Genomic DNA, 22,010 nt, shown 5'->3' with positions numbered 1-22,010 from the left:
TGTTTGACATTGTCCTTAGATTTGAGCACAGTGATGTTTGTGTTGTCATATGTCTAATTTGCTTTTTTCTTTTTTCTTTTTAGTGGGATATCATTGGTGATTGCTGTGTCTGTGCAGAGTAGTTGCTTGGTGAGTAGCTATTTCAGGCAACTGAGTGGTATAGTTTTTTGTAGTACATAACTCTTTGTGATAAAGCTACACTTTGTTTATTACTTATTTTAGTGCTAGTTGTTGTTGGCAATCCATTTGTTGTTAAGATCATAGCTAGCCGCAAAGTGACCGCTCAGCAGGTTGTTCGCATGCTCTTTGAGTCGTCTTCAGACCATGATTACGACACCTACTCTGCATCTGAGGCAGAGGAGGAAGCAGGAGATTCTGGAAGTGAGTTTTCTGTCCAAGAGTATTCTTCTGATGAGGAAGCTACTCTCAGTGCAGATGAAGGGCCTGAGTTAGAGGAGGACATTGATGTGCCAAGAGTGCAGCAGCCTGGGGCTGAAGGGTTTCCCATTAGAAGACCAGACACCTGGATTGCCCCAAACATGGAGCAGCCACAGTTACCTGCATTTACTAGTCTCCCAGGGTGTAGAGTTAATACGGAAAACTTTCTGCCTGTCCATTTCTTTCACTTGTTTATGGACGATGTATTTTTGGAAGAGATTGTGGAGCAGACAAATGTGTATGCAGAGCAATATTTGCGGGACAACGCTGCCAGACTTAAGCCTCAGTCTAGAGCTACTCATTGGGTTCCCACATATCTGGAAGAGATGAAAAGGTTTTTAGGTTTGTCTTTTTTGATGGGGTTGATCAGGAAGCCGTCACTGGCTTCTTATTGGTCTACTAGTCCCTTGATGGCAACTGCTATATTTCCTGCAACTATGACACGTAATCGGTATTTGCTTCTTCTTCGTATGCTGCATTTTGTAGACAATGCTTTAGCCTTGCCACGAGATCACCCTGATTGTGACCGCCTTTTTAAGATTAGGCCTGTCCTTGATCATTTTGTGGATCGGTTTTCAGAGGTCTATGTTCCAGGCAAAGAGATAAGTGTGGACGAGTCTTTGGTCCTTTTCAAGGGGCGTTTAGTTTTTAAGCAGTACATCCCTAGTAAGAGGGCACGGTATGGGATTAAATTGTATCTGCTGTCAGAAAGCAGTACAGGATATGTTTATAATTTCCGGGTCTACACTGGTAGGGATTCCAGTATTGACCCTCCTGGTTGTCCGGCCACTTTTGGAGTTAGCGAAAAAATTGTGTGGGAACTTGCTAGACGGCTGTTTAACAAAGGTCACCATTTGTACGTAGATAATTTCTACACTGGAGTGCAGTTGTTCAAGGAGTTGTTTAGGGGGGACACTGTTGCTTGTGGCACAATCCGTTCTAACCGCAAAGGCTATCCAAGGGAGCTTGTCTGTAAAAAAACTTGAGAGGGGACAGTGCAGTGCCTTGCGGAATAATGAGCTGTTAGCTATGAAATTTTCAGACAGGAGGGATGTGTACATGCTATCGACCATCCATGATGAGAGTACTTCCCCTGTGGCTGTTTGGGGTCAGGTTGCGGAAGTGCGCAAACCTGCGTGCATTTTGGACTACAATAGGCACATGGGTGGTGTTGATAGAGTAGATCAGAGGTTGGAACCTTACACTGCTCTTCGTAAGTCGTATGTGTGGTATAAAAAGTTGGCCCTACATTTATTTCATTTGGCAACTTTTAATGCCTTTATTGTATACAAGGATTGTTCACCTGAGTCAAGGATGACTTTTGTTAAATTTCAGGAGTTGGTGATAGAAAGCCTTATTGTGGTGGAACCGGCAAGAGTTCCTAGAGTAGAAGTGGTGGAGGATGTGGCTAGATTGAAAGATCGGCACTTTCCAGATCACATTCCTCCCACTCCCAAAAAAGACATGCCCACAAAGAAATGTAGAGTATGTGCCCGGAGATCAATCCGGAGGGAGAGCCGGATGTACTGCCCCGAATGCCCTTCAAAGCCTGGGCTGTGTGTGTGCCCAGCTGTTTTAGAAGTTACCACACAAGGAAAAACTTTTGGGAAATACCGTGAGCGTAAGCTGTCTGTTTTATATTTTCATATGTTTCACGGTTGGCATCTGTCGTGTATTTAGTTTGAGGTTTTGTGTTTGTAGTTTTGTGCCTATTTTATAATTAGTAGTTTATTTGTTGTTTATAAATAAAAAAAAGTGATTGCGGTGTGCGTGGGGTGGCGCTTGGCTGGCGGTGTGCGTGGGGTGGCGCTTGGCTGGCGGTGTGCGTGGGGTGGCGCTTGGCTGGCGGTGTGCGTGGGGTGGCGCTTGGCTGGCGGTGCCAGCCAAACGGCAGTCCACACTCCCATCAGCTGGTGTGATTCTTGTATCAGGCATGTGGCGTATGTAAGTGATGGGCCCTTGAGTGGCGCGGTCTGTCGATGTGAGTGTTGTAATGTGCTGGGCCCGTGGCTGGCGGTGTGAATGGTCTTGTGCGTGTCATGTATTAAAGGTGTGTGAATGGACTGTAAAGCGGTTGGTGCCTTGTCGCGGCTTTACAGCTCACGAGCTGTGAGTCATTGGTTCACTTTTTTGCCTTTCAGTTATTAGCAGTGCATTTCATTTTTGTGAAATCTCTTGTTAATAAAATTTGATCCACTGAACCATCACTCACCCTCGTGCAAAATCCAACCAGTATGTGTTGTAAAAAATGACAAAACCTGCTCCGCTGTAATCAGGCGTCGCAGCACACCTGTGACACGCTAGGTGCCTCGGGTGGGACCCCGATGATGAAGCATGCCACCAACTTGGTTGGTGGGTGAGGGGTCTTCTTCACATAACCTAAGTGTGTTTCTTTTCACTATTTTAGTGTTTGGCACATCACGGACGTATGTGCACACATCAAAATGATATATTGCAAAAATACCTATCCCTTCTATCTCTTCAGGTTTTGGGCCTTATTCTGTTGCAGGCACCTGGCCCACCCACACAAGTGAGGTATCATTTTTATCGGGAGACTTGGGGGAATGCTGGGTGGAAGGAAATTTCTGGCTCCTCTCAGATTCCAGAACTTTCTGCCACAGAAATGAGAGGAAAAAGTGTTTTTTTGGCCAAATTTTGAGGTTTGCAAAGGATTCTGGGTAACAGAACCTGGTCCGAGCCCCGCAAGTCACCCCTCCTTGGATTCCCCTAGGTCTCTAGTTTTCAGAAATGCACAGGTTTGGTAGGTTTCCCTAGGTGCCGGCTGAGCTACAGGCCAAAATCCACAGGTAGGCACTGTTTTCTTCCAAAATTTTGGTTGTGTCCACGTTGCGCTTTGGGGCGTTTCCTGTCGCGGGCGCTAGGCCTACCCACGCAAGTGAGGTATCATTTTTATCGGGAGACGTGGGGGAACGCTGGGTGGAAGGAAATTTGTGGCTCCTCTCAGATTCCAGAACTTTCTGCCACAGAAATGTGAGGAACATGTGTTTTTTTAGCCAAATTTTGAGGTTTGCAAAGGATTCTGGGTAACAGAACCTGGTCCGAGCCACACAAGTCACCCCTCCTTGGATTCCCCTAGGTCTCTAGTTTTCAGAAATGCATAGGTTTGGTAGGTTTCCCTAGGTGGCGGCTGAGCTAGAGGCCAAAATCTACAGGTAGTCACTTTGCTAAAAACAGCTCTGTTTTCTGTGATATGTCCACGTTGTGTTTTGGGGCATATCCTGTTGCGGGCGCTAGGCCTACCCACACAAGTGAGGTATCATTTTTATCGGGAGACTTGGGGGAACATAGAATAGCAAAACAAGTGTTATTGCCCCTTGTCTTTCTCTACATTTATTCCTTCCAAATATAGGGGTGTGTGTAAAAAAGACATCTATTTGAGAAATTCCCTGTAATTCACGTGCTACTATGGTCACCCCGGAATTCAGAGATGTGCAAATAACCACTGCTCCTCAACACCTTATCTTGTGCCCTTTTTGGAAATGCAAAGGTTTTCTTGATAGCTATTTTTTACTCCTTATATTTCAGCAAATGAATTACTGTATACCCGGTATAGAATGAAAACGCACTGCAGGGTGCAGCTCATTTATTGGCTCTGGGTTCCTCGGGTTCTTGATGAACCTACAAACCCTATATATCCCCGCAACCAGAGGAGTCCAGCAGACGTAACAGTACATTGCTTTCGATAATCTGACATTGCAGGGAAAAGTTACAGAGTAAAAAGTAGAGAAAAATTGATGTTTTTTTCACCTCAATTTCAATATTTTTCTTTTTCAGCTGTTATTTTCTGTAGGAAACCCTTGTAGGATCTACACAAATGACCCCTTGCTGAATTCAGAATTTTGTCTACTTTTTAGAAATGTTTAGGTTTCTGGGATCCAGCATTGGTTTCATGACCATTCCTGTCACTGACTGGAAGGAGGCTGAAAGCACAAAAAATTGCACAAATGGGGTATGCCCCAGTAAAATGCCAAAATTGTGTTGAAAAATTGGGTTTTCTGATTCAAGTCTGCCTGTTCCTGAAAGCTGGGAAGCTGCTGAGTTTAGCACCGCAAACCCTTTGTTGATGCCATTTTCAGGGGAAAAACCACAAGCCTTCTTCTGCAGCCCCTTTTTCCAATTTTTTTGAAAAAAACGAAATTTTCACTGTATTTTGGCCAATTTCTTGGCCTCCTTCAGGGGAACCCACAAAGTCTGGGTACCTTTAGAATCCCTAGGATGTTGGAAAAAAAGGACGCAAATTTGGCTTGGTTAGCTTATGTGGACAAAAAGTTATGAGGGCCTAAGCGCGAACTGCCCCAAATAGGCAAAAAAAGGCCTGGCACAGGAGGGGGAAAAGGCCTGGCAGCGAAGGGGTTAAGTTGGGTTTTTACTTTATTTCTTATTGGCATGCAGATTTTGTTTCTTGGTCTAAGTATCAGGACCCAGTTGTCTCACGCTCAATACCCAATAAATAATGTGTCATGGAATGAAGACTGATTTGTGGGAGACATTTCTGCAGCGCACTGTTGAGAAATAAAAACAAAAAACGAACCCACATACAAAATGTTGGGAGTAGAGAGCGTCATCTGTATCAAAGAGCATGGAACACAAAGAACTGATGTTATCAGATGTTGCCACAAGGGTGAATGCCAAAACTTTAGGCGTTAATAACAATAGGACAGAAATACTCATCTTTTGCAGCAGATCCTGCTCTGGCTGGGAGGTGTAAGGAATTAGGTCCTTCATCTGCCCCTGCAGTTACGGTCTGAAATCTTTTGAGTTATTTTCTACTCCCAGATCCCACTACACCGTGCACATTAAATTTACCAGCGGCTGTTGTATTGTTAGGAAGGTTGTCTTGTGTTCCTGGCCACTACTGCAGGTCAGTCACTCAATTTCTTATTTTAGTTCACCTTGAACATTGCAATGCTTTTTAACTTGTCCTCCTTGGGTACTCCATTCCAAAACAAACACATTCAGAATGCAACTGCCTACCTAACTCTGACTAAACAGATGATCTAAAATCTCATAACTCTGATCCTTTCCCTGGGTGCCAATTCAGAAGTGGTGCATCCTCAAGATCATGTGAACAAGTCACAAATCATTCTTTACGTCTTCTAAACATCACATGTCAGCTCTTCTCACTTGGTAGTCTTCACCCAGATCACTGAGTTCTAGCACTGTCAACCACCTATGGAGCATGAGATTCCATAACGAGTGAATTAGAGCCCAGGCTCTCTCTTCAACCTGAAATGCTCATCCTGCAAAAGTAATCCTTTCATAGATCAGACAACACAACACTCTGCATTGGCATCATACCTGTGCCTCAAACCAGCACTTCAGATTCAACGCAGCTGTGTAGAATATTTATATGCTAACCTTTTCAAATTGGTCAACATAGTTATATAAAGTTGGAAGACTGAATGTGCTGAATAGTGTTAATTTAAAATCAACAGAAGAAACTGATATCTATGAGAAATTAAGACAACATATAGTACCTTTCCTGAATCAAGTTCCTTCTGAAATTCTTCCATTGTGTTTGCTACGGTCATGTGACTTTTCAAGTCATCTGAAGCCCTAGTAGAAAAAAAATATAAAACAACAAAAGATCTTAAAATTAAAAAGCATGTGCTTTTATTTATAACTGGACCTAATAATCTTGTTCAGTTCTATACATTTAAATGTCCAAACGTGCTCATAAGACACTCAAGGCGTATATGAAATGATAACAAAAAAGGTTAACATTTTGGTTTACTTTGCTAAAAAGCAACAACAATTCCCACTACAACTTTATCTTTTCTAAAGTGCTGCTGATTTGTGTATACTTCTTTTGGTATTTGCAGATTAATAATTCTGCTTATTTTCACGAAAAAATCCCTGAAGAGCTGGGAAATTCTCAGATACATATCCCCCCAAAAAGAGAAGTCAAATAGGTTACTACAATCAGAAATTAAGGAATTTTGGTGCAACTTTACCTGTTGTAAAGGTTATAATGTATAGCCTCCAAAAGGTCTTTCAGTTTACTCTCTGCTTCCTTCTCAGAAATGGTCAGCTTTTCTCCCGTGTCTCGCTTCACAGCAACAAACTGGGAGTTTTTCATATCTCGTGGACCCACTTCAAGCCGGATAGGAACACCCTACAAGAAGGTAGTTAATATAACAAACTTGCATTATTATTATTAAGCAAGTAACGCCGGAGAGAAATAACAGAGGTTAATCAAAATTGTACAATCCAAAGCATCCTGTGTATTTTTCACTATAAGTCTGTTTAACAATATTAAAAGCACTTTAGATTACAATCTTTAGATAAGCTTCTCAAAAAATAATAAACAGGTAGTGCTATGAGGAACGAAGATACCTTCCTAACCACCACCATTTCCTGATGCACCAACAGTTGAGTTGGAGAAAAGCAGACAGATAGCTCTCAAATACTATCTTGGTACCACTGTGGTACATTTATGTTTATATCTATATTTAAATGTAGCTATATTTTTGTATGTCCATAGATTATATACATGTATGCATGTACAGAAGTGGTACCCATCACAGTAAAGATGTTGCTCATAGGTCATTAAATTGCTGCTCACTAGATGACCTGAACCTGTATTTTTCTACTGCAACGGAAGAATTTTTTTTCTATTAATGGATGAATGGGAAGTCTTTCCTGATTGTTCTCCCTCTGTCTGCTACTTATGAACACTTATGGTATTATGGCTGTTTCCTCTCTCTTTAATGAAGCGTCATTCAAAATTCCTGAATAAGTCTCCACTAGAGTTAAAAGGAGGGACCAAGTAGCTGGTGATAAGTAGAATATCTCCAACCTTCTCTCTCCTGACAGTAGACCCACCAAACTGCCTAGTCATACCAGCATTAAAGCCTTCTCATTTCCTAGCAGATCATTGTTCAAATGAAACGATTTTAACACCACAAAAAAGCTGACCACAGTAAAATAATTTAATTCAATGGAATCACGACCCAACTAGCCAGCAACATGCCTACTGGGGCATCCTAGAGTTGATGAGATGCGTGCACTAGGAGCTTAATGGAAAACAGCTTGATAGAGCCAATCGCAAAACTGTACTAGGAAACTATGAAGATTAAGAGTTTAACTATGTAATTACTGGACTAAAATGTTGGCCTACTAGGTGTTATGGAATTGCCAGACAATGTACACTGCTGGAACTGGGCAGGTTTGCAATAAAAATACCGCAAAATTAAGGAAAAGGTAAGGTAAATTGTGTCATTTAGAAAATCACAAAGTGTGCTACATGGCTATTACAGAAAACTGCAAAGTGCTAGCTGGAGAAATACTTAGAATTGCATGTGCTCATCGAGCAATAGAACATTTCAAAATGTTTACTGAGGCAGTGGGAAAACCTATGTATGTTATATTTTCCAATGTTTATTGTCTGTTTTGGACACAAGAGTGGCAACCTCTGCTGTGGAAGGGCGCTGCAACCGTAAGTGCTACTATAAAATAGTGTGCCTTGATTCTCCCAGGGCAGCCCCAGCAACTGTGAACATGACTGCCCTGACACGGTCTGAGGCTTACAGCGGGTGCCATCAACAATAAAAACTAGGCCGAACAAGCATTTACAACGCAATGGGTCTCGCATTTGCTTGAGTTAGAGTTATTAGCATCGTAAACTCCTAACTGGACTTTTCTTGCCACAAACTGAAAATAAAAAGTAATACAGTTTCAAATAAGTGAGCCAACAGCTGCCATGAGCGTGAAGGAGGCACACAAAAGGAAACAGAAGTTAGCTTGCAGTGAAACTATCAGCAAAAGTGCAATTATCCATGTAACAAGGTCGATGTCATGCAAAGCGCTCGACTACTGCCCAGCGACATTGCGTTGCCTAGGAAAGAAAAAGTAGTCCAGAAGCCATGTGGAATACATGGAGCCTCGTATGTTTTCAGTAGTTTACCAGTGCTCTCAAGGAGGGCAACACACATGAAAAGGCATGACCTATGCATGCCTTTCACTAATGAAATCAAGCGAATTTTAAAAGGCGAGGCCACAAACCAAACAGAGATTACACCAGGGGCCAGAGCACTTGACCCTAAAAAGTACAGCTTAACCAGACAACTGGACCTAGACAAGTCGGGGAACTGCTGAGCACAGACTTTCATCACAATTCAAAGTGAAGCATAAAAACGATGGCAAAATTAGTATTGAAACTAAACTGGCAAAGTGCTATAACTAGGGGCATTGTGGATTATATCACATTTTGGTAAGTTCTGGGTTTGAAAGGTGATACATTGTAGGAGGCTGGCCTGGTTTGTAGTGGGTACCTTGGGTACATACACCTTATACCAGGTCCAGTTATCCCTTATCAGTGAAATGTAGTAGTGTTCTAGCAGCTTAGGCTGATAGAGGTAGCTGTAGCAGAGCAGCTTATGCTGAACTAGGAGACATGCAAAGCTCCTGCAATACCACTACAGTTGCACAGTACTTATACACAAGTAAAGATAATACTTAGTGTTACCAAAAATAAAAGGTAGTTTATTTAAGTGACACAAGGCCAAAAATATCTTAGAGGCAATACTCCTTCTGGAGATAAGTATTGTACACAATATATAAACTTGACACCAAGATTAGGTAAGTAATTAGTCATAGGATAGTGCAAACAATAGAAAATACCATAGAATGCAATAGGAAGAAATAGGTCTAGGGGCAACACAAACCATGCAGTAAGAAAGTGGAACGCAAATCATGAATGTCCCCCTAGACAAGTGTAGTGTGTAGAGAACCGCTGGGAGAGTAGGAAAACCACAAGGTGAGTAAAATAGCCCACCCCAGAGCCCAGGAGTAAAGTATTGCAAGTTTCCTTAGGACACACTACAAGTCGTGATTAGAGTTATTGAAAGAACCAAGCAAGTCTGTAAGCAACAAATGATGGATTCCTGGACCAGAAGATCTGTAAAGAGGGAGACCAAGTCCAGAAGTCGCAGAAGATTCTAGGAAGGACGGGAGCCCCAGCCAACCTAGAAGATGGTGTACAACGGGATTCTCCGGTTGGAAGATAAGAGCACCAAAGAAGATGGCTGCGGGTTCCTGTGTGATGCAAAGGATGTCCCACGTGGAGATGTTGGATGCAGGCGAGTTGCAGCGCTGAATTCGTGCAACAAGCCTTGGTTCAAGCAATATCGTGGATTGCGTCAAAATGGCGCTGCCTGGACCCAGGAGGGACCTGGGGGCCTCAACTCGGACTGAGGAGTCATAGGAGGCTCCCAACACTGGAGAGAACCCACAGATGAACAGGCAGCACCCACGGAGGTCCCAGGACGAGGACAAAGAAGGTGCAAATTGCGGTTGTTGCAGCACTACAAAAAAAAGGTCCCACGCCGCCGGAGAAAAACACAGCAAGTTGAGCATCGCAGGATAGTGCTGAGGACCTGGGCCAGGCTGTGCACAAAGGATTCTTGCAAATAGTGCACAGAGGCCTCAGGAGGTGACGATTATGCGGTGCACAGGGGTACTGTCGCAAACGGAGAAGGCAAGCTCTTACCTCCTCCAAATTTGGACAGCAGGACCTTAGGACAGTCTGTGTTGAAGGGGTCAACCACCTGTGTTCCAAGGATCATGCTCGTCGCCACAAGGAGTCCAAGAGAACCGGTCGTCGTCTTAGATGGTGCCTGCTGGAGCAGGGAAGTGACTCCGTCACTCCACAGGAGATTTCTTCAGTCCTTCTGATGCAGGGTGAAGAGAGGGAGTCCCCAGAGCGTGCACACCGTGGAAACTGTTGCAGTTGCTTGCTGGAGCTGAAGTTGCAGAGTCAAAGTAGTCCTTCTGGATATTGTTTTGAAGTTACAGCGGTTCCTGGAGCAGTCTGCGGTTGAACCAAGGTCAGAGGATGAAGCAGTAGTTGCAGTGGATTCCTGATGGAAACTTGCAAGCAGAATGTGAAAAGAAATCCACAGGAGAGACCCTAAATAGCCCTGAGAAGGGGATTGGCTACCTAATCAGGTATGCACATATCAGGAGGGGTCTCTGACGTCACCTGCTGGCACTGGCTACTCAGAGGCCTCCAGTGTGTCCCCAAACCTTGGAAAACAAGATGGCTGAAGTCTGGGACACACTGGAGGAGCTCGGGGCACCACCCCTGGGGTGGTGATGGACAGGGTAGTGGTCACTCCCCTTTCCTTTGCCCATTTTCTCATCAGAGCAGGGACTGGGGGGTCCTGAACCGGTGTAGACTGGCCTATGCAAGAAGGGCACCATCTGTGCCCTTCAAAGCATTTCCAAAGGTTCTGGGAGGCTACCCCCTCCTCCCAAAGGAAATATTTTTTTCTGCCTTCCTGGTACTGAGCTGCTCAGACCTCAGGAGGGCAGAACCCTGTGTGAGGTGGCAGCAGCTGTAGCTGCAGTGCAAGCCTCAGAGCTGGTTTAGATACTGGGGGTCCATGGTGGAGCCCCCAGGATGCATGGAATTGGCTCCCCAATACCAGATCTGGATTGGGGGGGGGGGGGACAATTCCATGATCTTAGCTACCTTACATGGCCATATTCGGAGTTCCCATTGTGGAGCTACATGCACACATGTAATGGGCCAGAGGGTCCACTGATAACGCCACGGTCGTATTTAGGCGCCACCCGACACGCTGACTGTAGTTTCTTTTCATGACTTTCCACGCCAGAAGCGCTGAGCCAGGAAAAAAATAGACTGGTGCGCCAGAACTAGGGCCCTCAATGAGAGTCCCTGTTCCTAGAAATTATTTTGCTGAGCGGGGAGGATGGGTGAGGTGGTAAGGAATCTGCAGGTAGAATATGTCTCTACCACATAAATCATTACTGAAGGCAAGTAACTTGTTCACCTGATAGACTTCAAGCTGCAGATTCCTTACCTTAGAATAGATACCTAAGCAATACCATCCCTGGAGGTGCCAAGATCATACTAGGAAGTCCTGTACGACCAATCGGCCAAAATAGCCATCCCTGTCTGTCTAGGCAGTAGTGTTTGGTGAATGTGTGCAGGGATGCCCACGTTCCTGCCAGGCAGATGTCCAGGTCTGGAACTCCGCGTGCTAATGCAGTGGTTGCAGCAGTTGCACTGGTGGAGTGTGCATGCAAACTCTCAGGGGGTTGCTTCTAAGCCAAAGCATAGCACATTTTGATGCAGAGTACAACCCATCTGGGCAGCCAAACAACTAGCAAAGAGTTGATTGTCCAACCGGAAGTCTTAAGTATGACTGTGGTAGAACGCCGAAGCTCTTTTTGTATCCAGACGGTGGACTCTCTCCTCTTCATGAGAAGGATCTAGGGTATGTAAAAAGTAGGCAAAAGTGATTGGCCTACATGAAAGGGGGTGACTACCTTGGGGAGGAAAGAGGCCCTGTTACGAAGCACTACTTAGTCAGAATGGACAGAGAGAAAGGATGGCTTCAAAGAAGTTTGCAGTTCACTCACTCTGCGTGCAGAGGTGATGGCAATAATAAAGGCTGTCTGTAAGGAAATGCCTCCTTGGCATGGTTGCCCCCTGACTTTTTGCCTTTGCTGATGCTATGTTTTGAATTGAAAGTGTGCTGAGGCCTGCTAACCAGGCCCCAGCACCAGTGTTCTTTCCCTAACCTGTACTTTTGATTCCACAATTGGCACACCCTGGCACCCAGATAAGTCCCTTGTAACTGGTACCTCTGGTACCAAGGGCCCTGATGCCAGGGAAGGTCTCTAAGGGCTGCAGCATGTATTATGCCACCCTAGAGACCCCTCACCCAGCACAGACACACTGCTTACCAGCTTGTGTGTGCTAGTGAGAACAAAATGAGTAAGTCGACATGGCACTCCCCTCAGGGTGCCATGCCAGCCTCTCACTGCCTATGCAGTATAGGTAAGACACCCCTCTAGCCGGCCTTACAGCCCTAAGGCAGGGTGCACTATACCATGGGTGAGGGTACCAGTGCATGAGCACTGTGCCGCTACAGTGTCTAAGCAAAACCTTAGGCATTGTAAGTGCAGGGTAGCCATAAGAGTATATGGTCTGGGAGTCTGTTTTACACGAACTCCACAGCACCATAATGGCTACACTGAAAATTGGGAAGTTTGGTATCAAACTTCTCAGCACAATAAATGCACACTGATGCCAGTGTACATTTTATTGTAAAGTACACCACAGAGGGCACCTTAGAGGTGCCCCCTGAAACTTAACCGACTATCTGTGTAGGCTGACTGGTTCCAGCAGCCTGCCACACTAGAGACATGTTGCTGGCCCCATGGGGAGAGTGCCTTTGTCACTCTGAGGCCAGTAACAAAGCCTGCACTGGGTGGAGATGCTAACACCTCCCCCAGGCAGGAGCTGTAACACCTGGCGGTGAGCCTCAAAGGCTCACCCCTTTGTCACAGCACCGCAGGACACTCCAGCTAGTGGAGTTGCCCGCCCCCTCCGGCCCCAGCCCCACTTTTGGCGGCAAGGCCGGAGAAAATAATGAGAATAACAAGGAGGAGTCACTGGCCAGTCAGGACAGCCCCTAAGGTGTCCTGAGCTGAGGTGACTAACTTTTAGAAATCCTCCATCTTGCAGATGGAGGATTCCCCCAATAGGATTAGGGATGTGACCCCCTCCCCTTGGGAGGAGGCACAAAGAGGGTGTACCCATCCTCAGGGCTAGTAGCCATTGGCTACTAACCCCCCAGACCTAAACACGCCCTTAAATTTAGTATTTAAGGGCTCTCCCTGAACCTAGAAATCAGATTCCTGCAACAACAACAAGAAGGACTGCCTAGCTGAAAACCCCTGCAGAGGAAGACCAGAAGACAACAACTGCCTTGGCTCCAGAAACTCACCGGCCTGTCTCCTGCCTTCCAAAGAACTCTGCTCCTGCGTTGCCTTCCAAAGGGACCAGCGACCTCTGAATCCTCTGAGGACTGCCCTGCTTCGACGACGACAAGAAACTCCAGAGGACAGCGGACCTGCTCCAAAAAGACTGCAACTTTATCCAAAGGAGCAACTTTAAAGAACCCTGCAATCTCCCCGCAAGAAGCGTGAGACTTGCAACACTGCACCCGGCGACCCCGACTCGGCTGGTGGAGAACTAACACCTCAGGGAGGACCCCCGGACTACTCTACGACTGAGTACCAAAACCTGTCCCCCCTGAGCCCCCACAGCGCCACCTGCAGAGGGAATCCCGAGGCTTCCCCTGACCGCGACTCTCTGAAACCTAAGTCCCGACGCCTGGAAAAGACCCTGCACCCGCAGCCCCCAGGACCTGAAGGACCGGACTTTCACTGCAGAAGTGACCCCAGGAGTCCCTCTCCCTTGCCCAAGTGGAGGTTTCCCAGAGGAAGCTCCCCCTTGCCTGCCTGCAGTGCTGAAGAGATCCCTTGATCTCTCATTGACTTCCATTGCGAACCCGACGCTTGTTCTAACACTGCACCCGGCCGCCCCCGCGCCGCTGAGGGTGAAATTTCTGTGTGGGCTTGTGCCCTACAAAACCCCTCTGGTCTGCCCTCCGAAGACGCGGGTACTTACCTGCTGGCAGACTGGAACCGGGGCACCCCCTTCTCTCCATTGAAGCCTATGCGTTTTGGGCACCACTTTGAACTCTGCACCTGACTGGCCCTGAGCTGCTGGTGTGGTAACTTTGGGGTTGCTCTGAACCCCCAACGGTGGGCTACCTTGGACCAAGAACTGAACCCTGTAAGTGTCTTACTTACCTGGTAAAACTAACAAAAACTTACCTCCCCCAGGATCTGTGAAAATTGCACTAAGTGTCCACTTTTAAAACAGCTATTTGTGAATAACTTGAAAAGTATACATGCAATTGAAATGATTCAAAGTTCCTAATGTACTTACCTGCAATACCTTTCAAACAAGATATTACATGTTAAATTTGAACCTGTGGTTCTTAAAATAAACTAAGAAAAGATATTTTTCTATACAAAATCTATTGGCTGGATTTGTCTCTGAGTGTGTGTGTACCTCATTTATTGTCTATGTGTATGTACAACAAATGCTTAACACTACTCCTTGGATAAGCCTACTGCTCGACCACACTACCACAAAATAGAGCATTAGTATTATCTATTTTTACCACTATTTTACCTCTAAGGGGAACCCTTGGACTCTGTGCATGCTATTCCTTACTTTGAAATAGCACATACAGAGCCAACTTCCTACACGGTCTTTAAGGTGAGAAGCCGCAGAGAACAATTATGAAGGGGCTCAAAGGGAGCACATATAAGGTTAGTACCGAGCTCAAATCTTACTGGGGCATTATGAACTGGGTAGGTGGGAACACGTGGGTAAGTCCCTGGAGAAACCTCCCAACAATTGGAGATTTAAACAATAATTTTGGTAGTCTGAGGAAAGCAGAGATTGCAGACAGATAACCAAAGCAGAGCCCTGCTGGGCAAGAGAGAGGACAAGCAAAAGAACCTCAAACAGAGGTGCACAAAGTGGATCAACAGACTTGTTGGAACGCCATGCCACAAATTTGTTCCAACAGGCGTACACCGTTTTGGTGGAGGGACGCCTGGTTGCCAAGAAAACATGCAGACTTCAGACAGAAGGTTAAAAGCTATCAACTGCTGCCATTCAATCTCCCTGCAATAAGGTGGAGACAGACCGGGCTCGGGTGGAGAACTGTCCCCAGCTGCTGCGGCAGAAGATCCTCTTGAAGAGGCAGTCTCAGTGGAGGATCGATGGCCATGCTCAGAAGCTGGAGATACCATACCCTTCATGCCCAGTCTGCAGCAACAAGGATTACTTGGGCCCGGTCATTCTTGATCTTCGAGAGAACTCTGGGTATTAGCGGAAAGGCATACAGGACTTCTGAGTTCCACAGCTGACATTGCGCGTGCTCTGTGGAGGCAAACAGATCTAAAACCAAGGCTCTCACCACTACTGAAGAAACCTTATGCCACCTCCGAATGGAGATGCCATTCTTGATCAACCATGCATTGATGGCTGAATTAGTCTGCTCTGGCATTCAGAGAGCCCCCCAGACGTTGAACCACCAGGGATATGCCCGGACGTTCCTGCCATGTCCAGAAGCGTGAAGCCTCCTGACAAGGATCCACAACATCATCCTGCCCTGCTTTTTGCAGAACCACACGGTGGTGGGGTTGTCCGTGAACACCTGCACCACTTTCCCTTTGAGAGAGGGATGGAATGCCTTCAATACAAGCCTGATCTCCCTGAGCTCCAGAAGATTGATGTGGAGCCCAGACTCTGCCAGAGACCAGACACCTCTGATTTCTTCCCACAATCCCCCCCCCAACCTCATGTAGCCGCCCCATTCCAGAAGTGCTGCATCTGTCACTAACCGTCAAATCGGGTTGGGAAAGGGTGAGTGATCTGCTTCAAACCCAATCGAGATTCGAAAGCCACCACTTCAGATCTTACACAATTCCCTCCGAAATCTGGAGCATGTTAGAGAGAATCTCCTGATGCTGCGGCCACCGGAACTTCAGGTCCCATTGCATAGCCTGCATATTCCATCAGCCTTGGGTGAGCCCACAGTCAACAGCCAGTCATCTTGGTAGGGGAAGACTGACACCCATAGCGTTTACTGATGAGCTGTGACCACTGCCATCACTTTCGTGAACTTCCGAGGGGCACTGCTAAGGACAAAGGGAAGCACAGTAAACTGAAAGTGCTCATGAACTACCATGAACCGCAAGTGACACCTGTGGGTTGGCAGGACAGGAATGTATAAGCGTCCTGCAAGTCCAACATGACCATCCAGTCTATGGCAGATAGGACCTGAACCAGAGTGAGCATTTTCAACTTCTTTCTGAGGAATAGATTGAGGGACTGGAGGTCTAGGATAGGGTGAAGGTCCTTGTCCATTTTGGGCACCAGAAAGTAGCGAGAATAACAACCACAGCCTAATTCTGGGACAGTAACCATCTCTGTTGCTCCCTTGGGCAAGAGAGCCAAAACTTCCTTGTGGAGAAGTGCCAAGTGATCCACCGTCATCTGACTGTAGGATGATGGCATGACCAGAGGCGTAGACTCGAAGAAGATGGAGTAGCGACTTCTGACTACACCTGTTGGTCGTGATGGATTCCCAGTGGGGCAGGTGATGGCAAAATCTGCCTCAAACTGGTCCGGGATGGAGCAATTGGCTAAAAAGGTTTGGAAGATGCAGCAGGGGCAGTGGTGGACTGGGCTGAATCCTGGCTGCTGGCTTCCTGATCCACGGACACGGGGGATCCGGCGACCACGCAGAGGTTAGGTAGCATGCGAGACACAGTGGCTGGAGGGAAATAGACACATTTGGGTGCCCCTTCCGTAGCCACGAAAGGGGGTGAAAAGCGGACTGGGGAGGGTGGCTGACGAGAAGCAACTGCGAAGCCAAAGATGGATGCCATCGAAGAGCATGTCCAGTGCCTAGCCCACAACATATTGTGAACTTGGCTGCATCTCTCCTGTCTGCAACTGCTTGGGAGAGAATGTCAGACTAGAGGAAGAAAAAAGTTCTTCCCAAGTAGGTTCAGTCTTTTTGATTCCCTATCCGGGGGTACAGATGGGAATGTATCAGAAGAGGAAGAAGCCTGGATGACAAAGGTCTCATGCATAGGGCATTGAGCCAGTAATTTAGGGTATTTAGGCACAGGCCTATTGCGGCAGGCAATCATCCTGATAACAGGAGCCCCTGTGCTGGATTTGCACCATGTCCCCAGCAGAACATCAGTGAGGGCTTCATTAAAGGACAAAAGGGGTTATGCTGTAGAAACCCCCGGCTGAAGCCCCTCGGTCAAAGGTTTGTCCTGAATGCAACAGAAGGGCCAGGACATCAGCTGCTCTTCTTACCACCATGGACAAAGAGGCTCCCTCTGTGGCCATGGTAGGGAAGGAAAGCATGCCAGCATCAGGAGAGCTGTCCAGACCACTGGCTTTGCCCAATTCTTGAACCTAGTCGATTTCTGGATCATTTAGCTGGAACTCTATAGGGTCCAGCAACCCCTACACACTCTCATTGTACCCGTACTCATAAGTATAAGGGTCAGAATCCAACCTGAGAAACACAGTCCCTGTCAAATATGGAAATGGCATTGAGCAATGCCTGTCCGTCTCTGGAATGAGAATGGGGTTGACGTTGATCGCGGGCTCGACCGATGTCAAAAGAGACGACGCCTTTGCCGGTACCCGGGGAAGGTCACGATGGCACAACCGGTGTCTGCATGGATCTGATAATGGATTCTCGGGTACACTCTGCAGCTAAGGCTGAAGCTGCCGGTATGTGACCAGAGGGGGAACCCTCTGACCCTCCTGGCCTTGAGGGTATCACAGGAGGGTTGGTCTGCCCAAAAATAAGGTACATGGCCTCGTAAAACTTCCCGAGATGGGTAGGGGTAACTCCGGCTCTGGGAAACTTGGGGAGGCATGGAGCCGATCCAGAAGCAGGCTTTGATGACCGAGGCCTGGCGCGTCAACGCTTCTCCCGCATCCCATCATCTAAGCACAGGGTGAAGTCGAAGAACGTTTGTTGTTCTTCAATGACTTCTTGTGATCCTAATGTCTTGTGGACTTGGAGTGTGTTAGACCTGACAGCCTTAGGGTAGTCACCCCTAACTTTTTGCCTGCCTCCCTCCTCGTTTTGGATACTGTTTTTGCTGGTTTTTAGACTCTGCGCACTTTACCACTGCTAACCAGTGATAAAGTGTATATGCTCTCTCTCTGTAAACATGGTAACTTTGGATCATACCTGATTGAACTATTTAATCTACTTATAAGTCCCCAGTCATGTGCACTCCAGGTGCCTAGGGCATATAGATTAAATGCTACTAGTGGACCTGCAGCACGGATTGTGCCACCCACTTAAGTAGCCCCTTTTCCTTGTCTCAGGCCTACCATTGCTAGGCCTGTGTGTGCAGTTTCACTGCCACCTCGACTTGGCATTTAAAAGTACTTGCCAAGCCTAGAACTCCCCTTTTTCTGCATATAAGTCACCCTTAATGTGTGCCCTGGGTATCCCCTAGAGCAGGGTGCTGTGTAGGTAAAAGACAGGACATGTACCTGTGTAGTTATATGTCCTGGTAGTGTAAAACTCCTAAATTCGTTTTTGCACTACTGGGAGACCTGCTCCCTTCATAGGCTAACATTGGGGCTGCCCTCATACACTGTTGAAGTGGCAGCTGCTGATCTGAAAGGAGCAGGGAGGTCATATTTAGTATGGCCAGAATGGTAATACAAAATCCTACTGACTGGTGAAGTCGGATTTAATATTACTATTCTAGAAATGCCACTTTTAGAAAGTGAGCATTTCTTTGCACTTAAATCCTTCTGTGCCTTACAATCCACGTCTGGCTAGGTTTAGTTGACAGCTCCTTGTGCATTCACTCAGACACACCCCAAACACAGGGTACTCAGCCTCACTTGCATACATCTGCATTTTGAATGGGTCTTCCTGGGCTGGGAGGGTGGAGGGCCTGCCCTCACACAAAGGACTGCCACACCCCCTACTGGGACCCTGGCAGACAGGATTGAACTGAAAGGGGACCTGGTGCACTTCTTAGCCACTCTTTGAAGTCTCCCCCACTTCAAAGGCACATTTGGGTATAAAACAGGGCCTCTGCCCTACCTCATCAGACACTTGCTGGAGAAGAAACCGGAACCAGAAACTACATCCTGCCAAGAAGAACTGCCTGGCTGCTCAAAGGACTCACCTGTCTGCTTTCTACAAAGGACTGCTGTCTTGCTGTTGCCCTGCTGCCTTGCTGAACTCTTGTCTGGCTGTGAAAGTGCTCTCCAAGGGCTTGGATAGAGCTTGCCTCCTGTTCCTTGAAGTCTCAGGACCAAAAAGACTTCTTCCTTTCACTTGGACGCTCCGTGCGCCGAAAATTTCGACGCACAGCTTGTTTCGCGGCGAGAAAAACGCCGCACACCGACGCTGATCGACGCGACGCCCTCGGGGCGATCGAGACTTCGACGCACAACCTCGCAAGGACAAAGCCGCTCGACTTTCCAGGAGAAATCGACGCGACGCCCACCGTGAGTGCGAAACTTTGACGCACGGCCTCGCAAGGACAACGCCGCCCGACTTCCAAGGAGAAATCGACGCGACGCCTGCCGTGAGACCAAACTTTCGACGCACGGCCTCGCAAGGACAACGCCGCCCGACTTCCAAGGAGAAATCGACGCGACGCCTACCGTGAGATCGAAACTTCGACGCGCAGCCCCGCAGAACGACGCGCAGCCGGAAAACAAGCAGGAGAATCCACGCACAGACCCGGGACATCTGGTAATCCCCGCGATCCACAAAAAGAGACTGTCTGCGCGCCGGAAAACGACGCCCGACTTCCCCGCGTGGAAAAGACCGACGCAAGTCTGGGTGTGCTGAGGAGAAATCGACGCACACACCCCTTTTTCCACGCATCTCTTCTCCTGTGGCCCTCTGAGGAGATTTTCCACCAGAAACCAGGTACTTTGTGCTTGAAAGACACTGTATTGCATTCTAAAGACTTAAGACACTTTATATCACTTCCCTGTGATATTTCTACAATTTTCCATTGCAACTTTATTCTTTTTGACCTACAATTATCCTGATAAATATTATATATTTTTCTAAACACTGTGTGGTGTATTTTTGTGGTGCTATATGGTGGTATTGTATGATTTATTGCACAAATACTTTACACATTGCCTTCTAAGTTAAGCCTGACTGCTCGTGCCAAGCTACCAGAGGGTGGGCACAGGATAATCTTGGATAGTGTGTGACTTACCCTGACTAGAGTGAGGGCTTTTGCTTGGACAGGAGGTAACCTGACTGCCAACCAAAAACCCCATTTCTAACATTGGTGATCAGCGGTGAGGATAGGACTTGTATTTGTGCAGTGACATACAGTAGCTAAGTATTTCACTACATACCCACAGTTGAAGGTCAACTTGGTTTTTATCTCTTTTTGAAAATCCGTTTTTTCCTGACAATTTTCAAAAACTAAATCCTCACTCAACATGTCTCTGACTGGGTCTCAGACAGGGGACTTTGACCTAGTCCAGTTGGATACATACACGGTCAAACAACTAAGAGGATTCTGCAGGGCATTAAGGGTACCCACCCAAGGGGCCTCCAGAAAGGAGGACTTTCAAGTGGCGCTGAGGGCCTGGGCAGAAGCCCATTTAGAGGATGATGAGGAAGAGGAGCCAGAAAATGGCCCCTCAGAAGGATTTTCACTATCTATGGATGGTGTTACCACTGCAATTGTGCACCCTTCCAGACCAGGGAGCAGTGTCTCCATGCAAAGCCTGACCGCAGAGGAAAGGAGAGAGGAAAGGGAGTTCCAATTGCAAATGGCAAAACTGAAAATTGAGGCACAACAGGAGGAGAGGAGGGCAGAAAGAGAAGCCAAACAAGCTGAGGCTGAAAGAGCAGCCAAACAGATTGAAGCTGAAAGAACAGCCAAACAAGCAGAAGCTGAAAGAGCAGCCAAACAAGTGGAAGCTGAAAGAGCGTTGGCTGAAAATAAACTATTGTTGGCTCATGAACTGAGTCTCAAGGAGCTGGAGATCAAGGCAAGACAGTCTGAATCCAGCAATAATGGTGGCAGCATACAGACAGGACCTGCTGGAGAAAAGAAGGTTCGTATACCCAAAAATGTGGTGCCCAGTTTTGTGGTGGGAGATGACATAGATAAATGGTTAGCTGCTTATGAAGTTGCACTAAGGGCTCATGAGGTTCCTGAAGGGCAATGGGGGGTAGCTATGTGGGGTTATGTGCCGCCATTGGGGAGGGACACACTTCTCACATTGGATCCACCGGATCAAAACACATACCCACTCCAGAAAGCCACTTTACTTGCCAAGTTTGGGCTGACCCCTGAGGGATACCGTCAGAGGTTCAGGGACAGCACCAAACAAACCACACAAACATGGGTAGATTTCTTTGATTTCTCTAGTAAGGCACTGAATGGATGGGTGCGGGGCAACAAAGTAGCAGATTATAAAGGTTTATATGACTTGATCCTGAGAGAGCATATGCTTAATGTTACTTATACCGATTTGCGCCAGCACCTAGTGGATAGTAAGCTGACTGATCCCAGGAAGCTTGCTGAGGAGGCGGACCTCTGGGTTAGCACCAGAGTGTCCAAAAAGGTACCTGGGGGGGGACTCCCACAAAGGTGGTCAGGGTTCCCAACAGAAGAAAGAGGGGGGAGATAAACTTACAGATAAGGAACTCTCTAAAGGCCCCCAAAAGAATTCCCAGGGAGGGGGTGGCAACCCTTCCTTTTCCAAATTTGGGAAGAAACCAGGGACATTTGACAGGTCAGGAAAATCTAGCCCCAAATGCATGGAGTGTTACCAATATGGTCACTACAAAGGCGATCCACAGTGCCCCAAGAGGGCACCGTCCACTACCGGACAGGCACCTGGGTTGACTAGTGTAGCACTCGGGGGGGAGATGGACCCCACTAGCTTTGGGGAGCAGGTAGAGATTTCCCTAGTGTCCCTGGGAGAAGGAGAAATGATGTCCAAGGTCCACATGCCTAAAAATACTTCCAAGTACCGGCAGTGGGTCCTCATTGATGGGCAGAAGGTGGAGGCTCTGCGTGACACAGGAGCCAGTATGACTACTATCAAGAGTCAGCTGGTGTCCACAGAGCAGATAATCCCTAATACATTCCACCAG

At 47.1% G+C, this 22,010-nt stretch overlaps 1 protein-coding gene across 3 annotated transcripts in view; it reads right to left on the bottom strand.

The window, feature by feature from the left end:
• Positions 1–22,010, bottom strand: part of EPRS1 (glutamyl-prolyl-tRNA synthetase 1) — a 488,457-nt gene that overhangs the window by 48,759 nt on the left and 417,688 nt on the right. For all 3 annotated transcript variants that reach the window (XM_069233874.1, XM_069233875.1, XM_069233876.1), the window contains 2 exons: positions 6,414–6,574; positions 5,937–6,015 (listed from right to left, as the gene is read on the bottom strand). In XM_069233874.1, the coding sequence (XP_069089975.1) occupies positions 5,937–6,015; positions 6,414–6,574 (240 nt within the window). The remainder of the gene's footprint in view (positions 1–5,936; positions 6,016–6,413; positions 6,575–22,010) is intronic.

The sequence above is a fragment of the Pleurodeles waltl genome, chromosome 5, assembly GCF_031143425.1.
Source record: "Pleurodeles waltl isolate 20211129_DDA chromosome 5, aPleWal1.hap1.20221129, whole genome shotgun sequence".
Classification (NCBI taxonomy): Eukaryota; Metazoa; Chordata; class Amphibia; order Caudata; family Salamandridae; genus Pleurodeles; species Pleurodeles waltl.
This window is presented reverse-complemented; position numbering and strand designations above follow the sequence as displayed.